This window comes from Seriola aureovittata, chromosome 9 (genome assembly GCF_021018895.1).
Source record: "Seriola aureovittata isolate HTS-2021-v1 ecotype China chromosome 9, ASM2101889v1, whole genome shotgun sequence".
Lineage (NCBI taxonomy): Eukaryota > Metazoa > Chordata > Actinopteri > Carangiformes > Carangidae > Seriola > Seriola aureovittata.
Window position 1 is genome coordinate 5,877,127 of NC_079372.1, and position 13,991 is coordinate 5,891,117.

The window sequence follows — 13,991 nt, forward strand, 5'->3', positions numbered from 1 at the left end:
AATCCCGAGAGCTCTGCCAGACATCACAAGAATGGATGCAAATCGTACTAACAATGTTCACAACAAATAAAACATGTTTGCCTAAATTACTTGCGAGAGCAGCATTATAATTTCACATGTATTTGGACATTTGATGTTTATTTCACTTACTTTACTAGTTAGAGATTTTTCCCCCTCAAGGAAAAATGTCCAGTTAATAACCTCTGCACATGTTTGGGTTTCCCATACACAATGGCTTAAATCCATCCAATAGTTGTTGAGACATTTCACTCAAAACAAATGTTAAGCTCATAGTGGCGCTAGAGAAAAGGTCAGGTGGATTAATTTTTCCTAGAAAACTTTGTGCCAATCTATCAAGGTGTAGATATAAAATTAAAATTTAGATGAAAAGTTTACCAAATTTTAGCGCAATCAGTCCAATAGCTGTTGAGATATTTCAGAGAAAATCAAAAATGTCAACTTAATAATTCTCATTCTCTGGGCACCATGAATGTTTGTACAAAATCCCACGTCAAGCCCACCAATAGTTGTCCAGATATTTCAGTCTAGACCGACCGAGCATGAGACTGACAAACATTTCCATCCTTAGAATCAAGCCACTACCTTGGATAAAAATCACTACCGAGGCAATTTACCTTGTTGCATTCTACAGAAATATACACCTCTGAGGCCCATTAATATACATCTGTTCTTATTACAAGGGAAGAAACTAAATATTAACTGAATGACTTCTTGCCTAACTGCTAAGTAAGGAAAGGAGTCCCAGTGGGTTAGGTGTTCACATCACAGTAGGTCTATAGTGAATAAACCAGTGATTACACATGAGTGTGTTGTACTCTCACCTGTATGAGAAGCAGTGCAGGTGCCACCGTTCTTGCAGTAGTCCCTGCACTGGTTGATCTCACACCTTTCTCCGGTGTAGCTGGGCTGGCAGCGACACTTGGCCACCTGACGGGCGTTGAGGAAGCAGCTCCCACCATTCTGACACTGAATATCACAGGGCCCTGAGGGGGGAGCTGCAGAAAGGGAATTCAATGATGAAGCAACATTTTGTAAGAACCATCTGAATGTAAAACCAGCGACATGCTAAATGGCTAAAGTGAAATCAGGAATGCAGTTGTTTATGTAAGTGTGCGTATGTGTGTGCCGGCTTACAAAATGGTGACTGGGTGGGGCTCGGTCTCTCCACACATGTGCCATTGTCGGCCACGTAGTTGTTAGGACAGGTACACACTGGTCCACTGGGGCTGAGTAGACACAGCCACTCACACTTTTTCCTGTCACATGGGTTAGTCACTGATGCGGAGAGAAACAAGACAAGCAATCAGGAAAACGTGTGTGGAATTTATAAAAATAGAATTCTTTAAACACTTGTTATTTTTCTGGGCATATGATGTGTGAATTTAAAGTATTTACATCAACATGTGTGCAGAAACACAGCATGTTGTGACACTCACTCTCTGGCTGCTTGTAACGGTGGTACAAGACTATGTCAGTAGCGTGGTTGATGCCTGTGGTGAGATTCACCATGGGCCCTTTGCCAAACTTATTGACCCGGAAGACAAAGTTGTTGACATATGTGACCCCATATATGTAATCCTCAAAGATGTCTATGCTGAATGGATGAAGCAGGTCTGGAAATGAGAGAAAAGAGAAATTAGACAAACAGGGATTAAATATGCCGGCACCATGTTAATGCCAGATTTCTGAACTGTCAGCTTTCATTCAGGTTTTGATTTGAGTGTGGAAAAAAAAAAAGAAAACTGAACTGTTTTTGATGCCGGACACAGCAGTGACAGGATCAGAGCCATCCAGACGAACACTGCCAATAACTGAGAGTTTAGCATCTGCCCAGTAAAGACGCTCGTTGAAGTAGTCAACAGCCAAACCTGTAGAGGCAGAAAAGAAGAGCCTTGTAGATAAAAACATGGCAACCTATATAGAGAATAAAAGACTGTGGTTGTGCTGGGCAGCTCCAGAGTGTAAAGCTGTCTAAAGTTGTGAATGTATCACAGCGAGTTGCTGGGAAAGAACATGTCAGCTGACTTTCCCTGGACAAATCTGGTTTTATATAAATCATTCTGTGCTACCACAATACTGACCTGTGGGCCACTGGATGTTCTCATGAACTAGAGTTTGTCTCAGAGTGCCGTCCATGGAAGCTGTCTCAATTTTAGGGTGGTTCCCCCAGTCTGCCCAGTACATGGTCCTGAGGGGAAACAGAGTTTGAACACACATTACAAAACACGTCCACAGAAAAAGCTATTCTAAAAACGATATACTTTATTGTATATGATTGTTTCACTGAAGCGACCGTCTCTTACCCTCTCTGTGGATCCACTACAATGGCGTAAGGCTCATCTATCATGCCAGAGATGAGGGTCTTGCAGTGTTGGCCTGACATCTGAGCCACTTCGATTACATCGCGACCAGAGTCAGTCCAGTACAGATTACCAGCCACCCAGTCCACCGCTATACCACGAGGCATCTTCAGTTCTTTGATCTGAACACAAGCACAAGGGCATTTACAGGATGTTCATGAGTTTGTGTGTGTGCTGTGTTTGCAGTGGTACCAGAATTACCTGCAAGTTGGTGATCCTTCCCTCGCTCTGCCGTCGGTTACGGTGAGAGTTGGAGGAGGAGGAGGAGGATGATGATGTGGACGGTCCTGGAAGTTCATAGGAGGAGATGCGGCCTGTGTGCCAGTTGGTCCAGAAGATGCGGTTGGTCTTGATGTGCAGGTCCATCGCATCAATACGCACACTGGCATCCCCTTGGAAGGTCTGCTCATAGCGCCAGTTGGGCATGCCAGGGTCCAGGCTTCGGATTTCGTTGTCGTCAGCGATGTAGAGAATCTGTCGACTGCTGTTCATGTCTGGAAGGAAAAGAGGAAAAAAGTCACAAGGATGGCCTCTCAAATAATTAATTATTTAAAAAAACAGCTTAAAGAAATACACTCACTGTCAGCCTTGCAGGTGTCATTGATCCTGCTAAAGTATTTGTGGCAGCTGCATTTAAAGGAGCCTTTGGTGTTGTTACAGATATGGGAACAGACTCCAAACTGCAGACACTCGTTCTTATCTAAAAAAAATGGAGAGCCACAGGGAAATCATGTTGAATACAATAATATTGAAGCCTCGAAAGTGTAATCAGTCGTTATATTTTAAATGTTTGAAATTAGTTATTATTTGTCATAGCAGCTGCAATGTTTTTTTGCATGTGTACCTCCACAGGTGTGGTGTCCTGTCTTCTGGAAGCCTGGTTTGCAGGAGCAGAAGGAGTCCGTGCCATTGGTGACACAGTGGGCCTCATCTCCATCACCACACTGAGTCCTGTTACTCCTACAGTCATTTAGCTTGGTGTCTGAAAACAAGCATGCAACAAGTGAAAGGTGAGTCCGTGCATTTAAGGTTGGAGACCTCAGATCTGTGGTCAGTTATATTACAGAAATCATCTTTGACATGAGGCACCTGTCTTGCAGTTGATCTCGTCAGAGCCGTAATCTTCACAGTCGTTAAAGAAGTTACAGCGCAGAGTGGAGCTGATGCATCTGCGGTTGGCACACAAGAACTCATCCTTCTCACATGTGGGAACAGCTGGAGGGGCAGCTGTAAACATATAACACCACACACACAGGTCAATCATCTCCTAGATTAAAAATGCAGAAGAAGGGATTTTCACAGTGATTTGAATGACTTCACAACTTACGGCAGTTGAGTTCATCTGAGTTGTCGCCACAGTTATTGACCCCGTCACATCTCTTTGACAAGTGCAGACAGACACGATCGTTCTGGCAGCGGAAAGCCCTGGTGGGAGGACACTGGAACCTCCCTGAGAGCCGAACAGAGAAAGAAGACAAGAGGGACAAAGAGGCGAAAAAAAAAACACGTCAGGACAAAAGATGAAGACTGAGAGCGTTTCAAGATGTGTGTGATTCACAAGGCTGCACTCACTGCACTCATCAGGATTCTCGTCAGAGTTGTCCCCACAGTCATCCTCCCCGTCACACTTCCAGGCGAGGGGTTTACACAAAGTGTTGTTACACTGGAACTCATCCTGAGGGCAGTGACGCCCAGCTGAGAAAAACAAGAGGAAAAAAGAAGAGATTTTTTACTACCGATATGTGTTTGCATAAAACTTGATATACCTTCTTTCATGGCACATGGCACAAAATCTGGGTGTTTTGCAACAACAAGCCAAATGTGTGACAAATCATAGTCACACATTTGTCTCATTAAACGTCAATTCATTCTTATTTTTTTGCAGACACATTGAAAACAAAAACTATTAAAATAGTTTTAAAAAAACAATAACATTTCCTTACCAGCACTGCCACAATTCTCCTCATCACTGCCGTCCATGCAGTCAGGGTCAGCATCACACCGCCAGCGGATGGGGATACAGTGTCCGTTCTTACACTGGTACTGGTCGTTGTCACACTTCAGATCACAACCATGCTGCAGAAACATCAGGGGAGGATCAGCTTTTATACTTACAAACAAATACCAAACACCGGCAATTCAGCATTATTGTCAATCAAGATTAAATGTTATTTAAAGGTCACTTAAACACCCAAACAAAAAGTTTCTGCACCTCATCAGATCCATCAGCACAGTCATGGTCTCCATCGCACTTCCACCTTCCGGCAATACAGCGACCGTTTGTGCAGGCAAACTCACTTTCTGAACATTGTCGGGGCACTAGAGAAGAAGAAGAAGGACAGGGTTCATGTTGATGACAACACTTCAACAGCACAAACACGGCACAAGCACACGGAAATTGTAGACCCTGAGGGAGGTTATGTGAGAGAATGAAAGGAGCTCAATAAATCTCAATATTACTTTAATATAACTGATTAAATTTGAGTGTTTTATACATCTTCCCATATGTATACATTCGCATTAAAAATAAAGTCTTGTGCAGTGGCATCTGGTGGCAAAGGAAATCAGTACAACAATGTTAAAAAAAATGAATCTATTTAGAGCTCAGCCTGCAGACTCTCACAGGCGGGTGGGGATCACAGTTGGACATGAGCATGAAGATAGTGTGGAGTAAAAGGCACAGCAGGGAGGTGACACTGAATATGGGAGCAGTTCATATGAAGGTGGAGTAACTTACCTCTGGCTCATGCCAACAGGACAGTATGAAATGAAACAAACATCAGATGAGGTAAGTCAGAAATGACAGGGAATGGATGTTAGTGCTGAGCTAGTGACTTAATATGCACAGCTAACAAGATAAAGGTGTAAAGTGAGTATGTTACCAGTGGACAAGACGTGGTTATGAATGTAAGTGACATTGGACAAGGTGAGATAACAGATGCTGACAGTATGAAGGCTTTGTTTCCAAGCTCAAGGTGACACATACTACACTTGTCTTCATCTGAGTTGTCCCCACAGTCGTTGTCATAGTCGCACTGCCAGCGGCCCGGTACGCAGCGGTTGTTCTTACATCTGAACTGGTACGGCTCACATGTCCTCTCAGCTGCACACAGCACAGAAAAATGTTACAGGAAAAACACAATTTGGAAACAAGAGTCAGTACCACAAACATCTCTTCAGCACATCTGGAGAGGAGACTCTTACCACACTCCTCTTTTGGTTCATCTGACGCATCGCCACAGTCGTCCTCGCCATCACACTTCCAGCGAGCAGGGATGCAGCGACCAGAGTCTTTACATCGGAACTCGTCCACACCACAAGTCATCTGGGCTGGAGGGGGAAACATTTGGTGGCGGTTACACAGACAGTTAATCAGGATGACTCAGAATCAAGAAAATGAGAAACAAGCTGAGTGTCCTACTGCAGTTGGTGGGTTCATCAGATCCATCCACACAGTCGTTGTCACGGTCACACACCCAGACACGAGGTATGCAGCGTTTGGTGATGGCACACTGGAACTGGGTGGGGGCGCATGTGACCTCAGCTATGTGAAGGAATAACAGATTGTGTAAGAAAAGCAGAAGGTGAAAGAATAGCATTTCAGCCAGGCACTGATGGAAAAAAGGGAAGAAAGGTCTCTACTCACGGCAGTCCTTCTCGTCCTCTCCCTCTCCGCAGTTGTCCTGGCCGTTACAGCGGAAGATGCCTGGGATGCAGCGGCTCGGGTGGGAACATTTGAACTGGCTGGGCAGGCAAACATGAATATCTGCAGAGAAACAGAAACAAGCAGTAGATATGATGCTAATCAGTAATCAACAATGAAGTGGTGTTGGTGGCATACAAGAAAAAATATGGATGGGTGCAGATTATTAAAATGAAAGATAATTATTTGGGGTTGAATAAATGTATATAAACAGAGAGACATACCGCAGTTCGCCTCATCTGAGTTGTCCTGGCAGTCATTGTCTCCATCACAGATGTAGGCAGGGTTGGTGCAGATGCCTGTACCACACTGGAACTGCCCCGGCCTGCACTTGAATTCAGCTGTCATCGAAGAAAGGGTCACGATTTATCAGGATCACACTGAACTTACACCACAATATTTTTTAGCATTTCAACTCCACCCTGCAGAATGGCTCCTCTTATGATGAGTTTGAGTAAAACCTAACCCCATGCATGTACCATGTTACAGGATTTCTAATTATCTCTCTCAAACACTCACGGCAGTCTGCTGGCTCGTCCGACCGGTCACCACAATCATCCTCCGTGTCACATTTCCACCAGAAAGGAATGCACTTGTCGTTCTTGCACACAAACTACAGCAGGGAGAGGGAAATTAATCAAAGTGATGATATGGCATAACACCGAAGATTTACTGCTTCAGTCCCGTTGACGAACCAAAAGCTAGCTACTGTATCACTGGGCCACCGGCCAGCTCCCCAGGTATGAGAAGTTCATCAAACAAGCCACAGCGAGACATCGAGATATGAAAATCCACTTATCAACTGTAGTCATTAAGTCATATTCACGTTGATGATGCAATGTTTACACAGCCTCCCTACCTGACTGGCTGTGCAGTTGGACATGCAAGTGCGCTGATCATTGGCCAGGTAGAAGTTGGTGGGACAGGCACACTTGTAGCCTCCACCAGGAGCGAGGAGACAGAGGTTACTGCAGCCGCCGTTGTTCGTCTGGCACGGGTGGTTGAGCACTGGGAACGAGACAGAACAATGGGAAATGTTTAAACCTCTAAAATGATTTTCAGCACAAGACTGATGTTTTATCATATCTACAATAAAATTAGGGAGAGTTATAAATATGCATTTCAGAGTCTGTGTGTCTTTGCGTGCATTTAAATTTTACATATAATGAATTCCAACACCTTAATACTTTTTCATTTCTTCTCTCCTAGACTAGATGTTCAGTTGGTATGTATCATATTGAAACAGAGTTAGGTACGACATGTTTAACAGTATGGTTGTGAAATTTTATTTGAGTCAGTGATCAGTGAAATACCAAATGAACCTGTTAGTTAATGCCCCAGCTTAATACACATCAGTTTACACATGCTTCTTGTAAGTGCTCTGACCTTCGGGCTGGCGATAGGGATGGTAGATGTGGATGTCCATGGGTCGATGCAGGGTGCTGATCAGTGTGCTCTTGTTGGTACCCAAAGTCTTGTGAGCTCTGTTAATGGACTTCGTCTCCCAGTCGGTCCAGTAGATGTACTCCTCAAACAGAGTCATGGCAAAGATGTGAGGGATGTCGTGGCTTAGAACTGTGAAACAGACGACAAACAACAAATCAATCACATCGTTTATGAGAAAATAACTGAATCATTCTTATTGAAGGTTTCCCATCATGGTCCTAAGTAAAATCGAATGTCTTTCTAAATATATTTCAGAAATGTTCGATGTATTTAAGCCCAATAGGTCTCTACGATCTGCAGGAGCTGGTCAGTTAGTGGTGCCCAAAATTAAAATTAAACCAGGTGAAATGACTTTCAGCCACTATGCTGCCCACTGCTGGAACCAGAAAATCTGCCCGAACCATAACTGGCTTTAAAAAGAAGCTTAAAACTGAACTGCTCTATTCTCCTCTGCCTTCATTTAATCTTTTAATCTTGCACTTATTATACTTATTATCAATTTAATAATCTGTGTTGTTATACTGTGCTTAAACTGCTTTCTTATTATGCTTCTTAATTCTATTTTATGCTTCTTTTATTTCTCTGAAGCACATTGAATGACCTCTGTGTATGATCATGTGCTGTAAACAGCTGTTAGCAGTCTACATTCTGACTTGAGGTGAAGTGTGCGTACAACATACAACAGCTGGCGTCTAATCAAATAAATATGACAAACAGGTAAACATTATACATGTTTCAAACTTCCATGATATTCTAGAAATTCAATGAGAAAGACTCAAAGACTCAAGATCCAAAGAGAAACTGCTGGTAAACTCTCACACTGTTAATGACAGAAGCAGGGTGGGGTGCACAGCTACAGCGGCTCCACTATATCTGTGTGTTATGTAATGGGTTCTACGCTTCATTAGGCTTTACACTCCAATTGCACCTTTTCTGCTCCTATATTCTCGTCATATCATGTGTTTGCTCTTAGTGTTTGAGGCTGGTGCGTTACGGAGAAACACCATTATTTTCTGTTGTAAAAGACAGCAATCCAAACACGTCACACATGCATGAATAGGCACATGCAGGAAGACTAACATGGAGCAGACACACAAACTCTCACACACACGCACACACACACACAGACACACACACGCACACACAGACACGCGCACACACACACATACATACACACACACGCACACACACACACGGCAGAAGTTCAAAACACCTTGTCATCAAGTGACTGTGATTTCAGCATTGATTTTAACAATTGCTTTAAACAATTAAAAGATTTTTTATCATGTGATAGGAGTGGGTTTACAACATCAGGTCGAACTGAGATATTAGTCAGATTAGCATTAAGCACCCTTTGGTCAATGCTTATCTAAATTCAAACAGACCAAATCTTGTTCTGCAAACACACACAATACCACACTGGTGTGTGTGTGTGTGTGACATACTACTGGTAGACCAACATCACCGAGCTAATACAAGACTATGTGACCTTCTACGATGAATAGCATTTGTAATTGGATATAAATATTGTTTTTTGTTCAACGTGCTTCCATCAGCACTGGTTTTCTTGCTGGAACATTATGTTGAATGAAAAAGTCACAATGCTCTTGCACAAGTGAGTTCTATAGATACAATCCCAGACACCCCCAGTTTTACATTATTACATTCTTCATCCAAGGAATGATGGATGCCATAGCTGTTGTGTTGTGTGTTGAGAAGAGCTTAGTGAATGTGAGAAATTTTAATACAGACGCCCGCTGAGCTCCAGAATTCCTCTGCACACCCAGTTGGCTGACAATATGAACTATTGTAGCGAGTGTGCTAGACAACTGAGCGCTATGCAGACGTCTTACATGCTAGAGGCCTCACTAATGAGGACAATCTGCCCTATTCAGTGTTTCTGTCCGCTGAGCCTGTGCTGCAGGACTCTATCTGAGCTGCCTGCTTATGCTTGGTGGCATGTATTTATTTGACAAGAGGAAACTCATTCAGCACTTCCTTGTTCCACTACCAGCGTAACTCTCATAATTAGCTATGTTTGATCATGACTTTAAATTTAAGGAAAAACCCCTGTGAATATTTCTAGGAGCCAATACATAGACCAGCACATGCACCTGGAGTCTCACACTGTCAACTATGCGTCAGAAAAGTGTAACCCATCAGTCATGTTGTTCTAAGTGTGTAAAAGCAGTAAGAGTAAGAAAAACTCAAGTCTGAGTGTGTACTGGCACATTACCTGTGTGTCTACTGGTGCCATCCAGGCTGGCAAACTCAATGTAGTCCTCCCTGGCATCAGCCCAGTATATACGGTCATTGATGAAGTCCAGGGTTAGTCCATTGGGCCAAGTGATCTTATCCTCTACAATCACACTTCTGTTGGTGCCGTCCATCCCAATTCTCCCAATGTGAGGGTTATCACCCCAGTCAGACCAGTACAAGTATCTGAAGACAAGGGCATAAAGACAATTGTTCTAATTACAGTTACAGTTTAAAATTTAATTAAATTTAATTAAAATTGAAAACATGTCCTAGAGGTTACCAGTTAAAATAATAAAAACACATGAGCTTAGTTTCAGGTGAGCTATGTTTCTCACCCATAGCGTACGTCCACAGCAACAGCACGAGGTTCCCTTAGGCCGTTGTTAACCAACACAGTCCGGTAGGCCCCGTTGAGCTTTGACACCTCAATGGTGTCCCGGCCTTTGTCACACCAGTATAAGTTTCCGCCAACCCAGTCCACTGCCAAGCCGTCTGGGTTACTCAGGGAGGTCCGGTGTAACACCTGTCAGTACAGTGGGTCACAGGGTTAAACAATGATTAAGTCAGTCCAGTTGGATAATTACACAACTTTCATGAAACTAAGTAAATATTATGGTTAATGTGTTGGCTGTACTAATTAACCAATTGGTCTTCAGTATCAATACAGCTCAAAATTCCCATTAGATAAAACTGTGTCCGATTTCCTCACTGACCTCCATGTTGCTGCCGTTCATATGCATGCGTCGGATCATGCTGCCCTGAGTGGTCACATCTGTCCAGTAGATCATCTGCTCTGCATAGTGGAAGTCCAGCGCCACTGCATTATTCAGACCCTGAAACAACGGGTGGTACAGTATTAACAGATGCATGGAGGAACTTCACCTTGATGTGTGTCAGTAGGTTAAACCGAGAACCAAAAACATGTGAGACGCTCACCTGCTTTATAAGAGTGTAGTTGGAACCATCCAGGTTGAGTTTCCTCAGGTAGTACCGGTTAGCAAAGATTAAATATGGCTCCTCTTCTACAAACACCAAATAGAAAACTTATGCTTCAGGATTGAATTGGCTATGAGCAACCAGCAAAATGCAAACCATGCACGTGCATGCCTTACCCGATGTGGACTTGCAGATGGTGGGGTCATTGGGGCTGAGTTCAAAGCCATCCACGCAGAGACAGTGGAAGCTGCCATGTGTGTTGATGCAGCGCTGAGAACAGGGGTAGGTGGTTGTACACTCGTCTATATCCACACACGTTTTCCCATCTCGCTTCAGCTGGAATCCGGGATGACACCGGCACTGAAGAGGAACGAGAGCACAGGAGATGTGTAAAAATCTCACACCCTACGGGTTCTGGCACTTCTCACTTTTAGTCTGGAGCAATTACAAGGGTCTGCCACCACCTGTCATGAAACCTCTGCCACTCAACCTGATAGATGAGGTTTTTTTTTTTTTTTTTAACCAAAAGCCTAATTCTTTCCCAATTCCTACGTTAAGTGGTACAGATATCTCAACACTGACGTGTGCTGCATGAATAGCTACAAATCTCATTTGCTAAGTTGTCTTACAACAGAGAGCATGGGTAAATGATAAGCTGACATCCACTGTGTCAGTAAAATAACAAGCAATGAACTTTTCATGAGCACATCTGCGTTTTGAGAGAACGCCAACGCACAGTCTCACACTTCCAACTACTCCCTCACTATTATGTGGGAATTTGCAGGATACTAAGCCAGTATATGCACAAAGGAAGTCACACAAATCTGTGATGGTGAAGCTATATACGATAACATGTATGAACTCAAATACTTACTCAATAGCTTAACCACACCCCCATCTGCATAAATACAATGATTTTGGCATCCAAATTGTTCTTTATCATTTTTAAATGAAGCTGTGGCCACAGCCTCCACACCACAGACCTGACAGTTCACATAGAGTTCAAGTTGTTCTAAGACTGGCCTCCTACTTTCAAGAAAGAGAGCCAAAACATGTTTTTTTCTTACATAACTGCATGCCTGAAGTGAGTGGTTCCCAACTTTTTTTTTTCTTTTTTTTCTTTTACTTCAGGTCCTCAGTAACACCATACACCCCATTCGTCTGTGAGGTAACTGTGTGTCTATTATAATTTCTTGGCTAATTAAAATCAGTGAGTTCATGAAGTAATTTAATTTGCTTTAATTGCACTTTGACTGAAAACATTTGTAAAAAAAAAAAAAAAAAAAAAAAAAAAAAAAGAAAAAAATCTTTAAAACAACCAATTAGGTGTTAGTCTTACCTTGAAGCCAATCTTGAGGTCATCACAGAGCTGCGAGCAGCCACTCAGCTTACTGTTGAGACACTCGTTGATGAAGCAGTTGAGTTCATCAGAGCCATCACCACAGTCATCATTGCGGTCACACAGCAGAGTCTCATTCAAACACTTCCCATTACGGCACATGAAGGCTGACTCATTACACGTCCTCTCTGAAATCATAGGCAAATGGCTTGTTATATTAGTGTCACTGGGTGCAGCTACAGCCTGTCTGAACAAAAAGTTACTCATATCATGACTAATACTTCATTATTTTGGTAGAGAAATAAAAGTTATAATAAGATTTATTTATTTATTTTAAATGGTAACACCTACCTGAGTCAGTGCAGCGTGGGTTCTTGGGAGCTTCATCCGAACGATCCTGACAGTCAAACTCCCCGTCACACTCCCATTTCTTCTGGTTGAGACAGCGACCGTTGGCACAGCGGAACTCTTCTGGACCACATGTTGGATATTCTACACCAGAACAAGAGTATGTTAAATATTAACCTCAGCCTCACTTGGCGGTATGACAAATATAATCACCAATCACATTCTCTCGCTCTCTATTTCTCTTTCATGACACAAATATCACAGACACTCACCACATTCTGGGGATTCATCTGAGCCATCGGAGCAGTCGATGTCATGATCGCACACGAAGTGTTTGGGGATACACTGTCTGTTCTGGCACATGAACTCATTCTCAGCATCGCAGGTGTTGTTGGTGTACACTGGGACCGAAAGAAACACACTGTTAATGGACATTGAACTTAGTTGGAGCACATTTTTCATCAATCACAACACAGAGAGGACAGATTTTTTCCATGGGGGTATTTTGTAACTGTCCCACTCACTACAGCCAGCCTTGACACTCTCATCGGCTCCATCAGGACAGTCCTTGTCTCCATCACACTTCCAGCGTTGAGGCACACACATGTGGGAGCCTGGACACTGGAAAGCCTCTGGACTGCAGGTCTTGGACTCTGTGACAACATTATGGGAAAGTTACTTGATGATGTAACATCAGGAAGTCTTACGCCTACAGTCCAATGTCTTCACTGGGCGTGGGAGAAAGTACTTTTACATTGGTGAATTTAAGTAATATGTCACTTACTGCATTTCTGGTCCTCATCAGAACCATCACCACAGTCATCAGAGCCATCACATACCCAATGGCTGGAAATACAGCGGTGGTTCCCACATTCAAACTGGGTGGATGTACAAAATTTGTCTGCAAAGGAAAGCAAAGAGAGCATTTCAGAGAAAATTATTTAATTCACCCTAACCGTAAATCATGTTTTTCCATGTACAGCAGGAAGCCTAAAGAAAACAGTCTGGTTTTTCTGGTATGCTTTGTGTTTTCAAGAAAGTTCAGGGTATTTTGTGGAAGACTGACCACAGTGTGTCTCATCAGCTCCGTTCTCACAGTCATTCTCCTTATCACAGGTCCAACTCATAGGAATGCAGCGACCGCTGGGACAAGCAAAGAAGTTGACTGGACATTTAAGCTTCCTTTTATCTGCAAGACAACAGAAAAAAAAAAACATGATATAAAATCTTTGAATGCTGTCAATTTTTCTTAAATTGTCAGAGGGGAAACAAAGCATGTAACCTGGGCAGTTTCTCTCATCGGAAAAGTCTCCACAGTCGTTGTTGCCATCACACACCCACGAGGACAGATAACACAGAGTTGTTTTCTCACAGCTCTGGAAGGACACTCCTTTCACTCCCAGGCGGAAGAAACGGGAGCAGTCTGTGGGCTCTGAGAAAAATGGGAAAAGCCTTTAAAAACTACCTCAAACCTCATTCTTTTTAATTCATAGAGGAGAACCAACTTTTCCATTAAAATGCCCCTGGTGATTAAGGAGGGACAGGAAATACTGCTGAAGTGGAATTATCTTAGATGACT

At 43.0% G+C, this 13,991-nt stretch overlaps 1 protein-coding gene across 3 annotated transcripts in view; it reads right to left on the reverse strand.

The window, feature by feature from the left end:
- The window catches only part of lrp1ab (low density lipoprotein receptor-related protein 1Ab), an 88,175-nt gene that overhangs the window by 5,752 nt on the left and 68,432 nt on the right, over window positions 1–13,991 (reverse strand). For all 3 annotated transcript variants that reach the window (XM_056384555.1, XM_056384554.1, XM_056384553.1), the window contains exons 49-82: window positions 13,695–13,844; window positions 13,479–13,601; window positions 13,197–13,313; window positions 12,937–13,065; window positions 12,685–12,813; window positions 12,416–12,556; window positions 12,065–12,252; window positions 10,902–11,085; window positions 10,726–10,811; window positions 10,503–10,622; window positions 10,125–10,312; window positions 9,767–9,972; window positions 7,471–7,659; window positions 6,944–7,092; window positions 6,604–6,697; window positions 6,309–6,425; window positions 6,028–6,147; window positions 5,803–5,925; window positions 5,586–5,711; window positions 5,368–5,484; window positions 4,594–4,700; window positions 4,325–4,457; window positions 3,954–4,076; window positions 3,709–3,831; window positions 3,471–3,608; window positions 3,226–3,363; window positions 2,962–3,081; window positions 2,583–2,875; window positions 2,325–2,503; window positions 2,103–2,209; window positions 1,770–1,889; window positions 1,458–1,634; window positions 1,156–1,296; window positions 843–1,016 (exon numbers count right to left, since the gene is read on the reverse strand). In XM_056384555.1, the coding sequence (XP_056240530.1) occupies window positions 843–1,016; window positions 1,156–1,296; window positions 1,458–1,634; window positions 1,770–1,889; window positions 2,103–2,209; window positions 2,325–2,503; window positions 2,583–2,875; window positions 2,962–3,081; window positions 3,226–3,363; window positions 3,471–3,608; window positions 3,709–3,831; window positions 3,954–4,076; window positions 4,325–4,457; window positions 4,594–4,700; window positions 5,368–5,484; window positions 5,586–5,711; window positions 5,803–5,925; window positions 6,028–6,147; window positions 6,309–6,425; window positions 6,604–6,697; window positions 6,944–7,092; window positions 7,471–7,659; window positions 9,767–9,972; window positions 10,125–10,312; window positions 10,503–10,622; window positions 10,726–10,811; window positions 10,902–11,085; window positions 12,065–12,252; window positions 12,416–12,556; window positions 12,685–12,813; window positions 12,937–13,065; window positions 13,197–13,313; window positions 13,479–13,601; window positions 13,695–13,844 (4,869 nt within the window). The remainder of the gene's footprint in view (window positions 1–842; window positions 1,017–1,155; window positions 1,297–1,457; window positions 1,635–1,769; window positions 1,890–2,102; window positions 2,210–2,324; window positions 2,504–2,582; window positions 2,876–2,961; window positions 3,082–3,225; window positions 3,364–3,470; window positions 3,609–3,708; window positions 3,832–3,953; window positions 4,077–4,324; window positions 4,458–4,593; window positions 4,701–5,367; window positions 5,485–5,585; window positions 5,712–5,802; window positions 5,926–6,027; window positions 6,148–6,308; window positions 6,426–6,603; window positions 6,698–6,943; window positions 7,093–7,470; window positions 7,660–9,766; window positions 9,973–10,124; window positions 10,313–10,502; window positions 10,623–10,725; window positions 10,812–10,901; window positions 11,086–12,064; window positions 12,253–12,415; window positions 12,557–12,684; window positions 12,814–12,936; window positions 13,066–13,196; window positions 13,314–13,478; window positions 13,602–13,694; window positions 13,845–13,991) is intronic.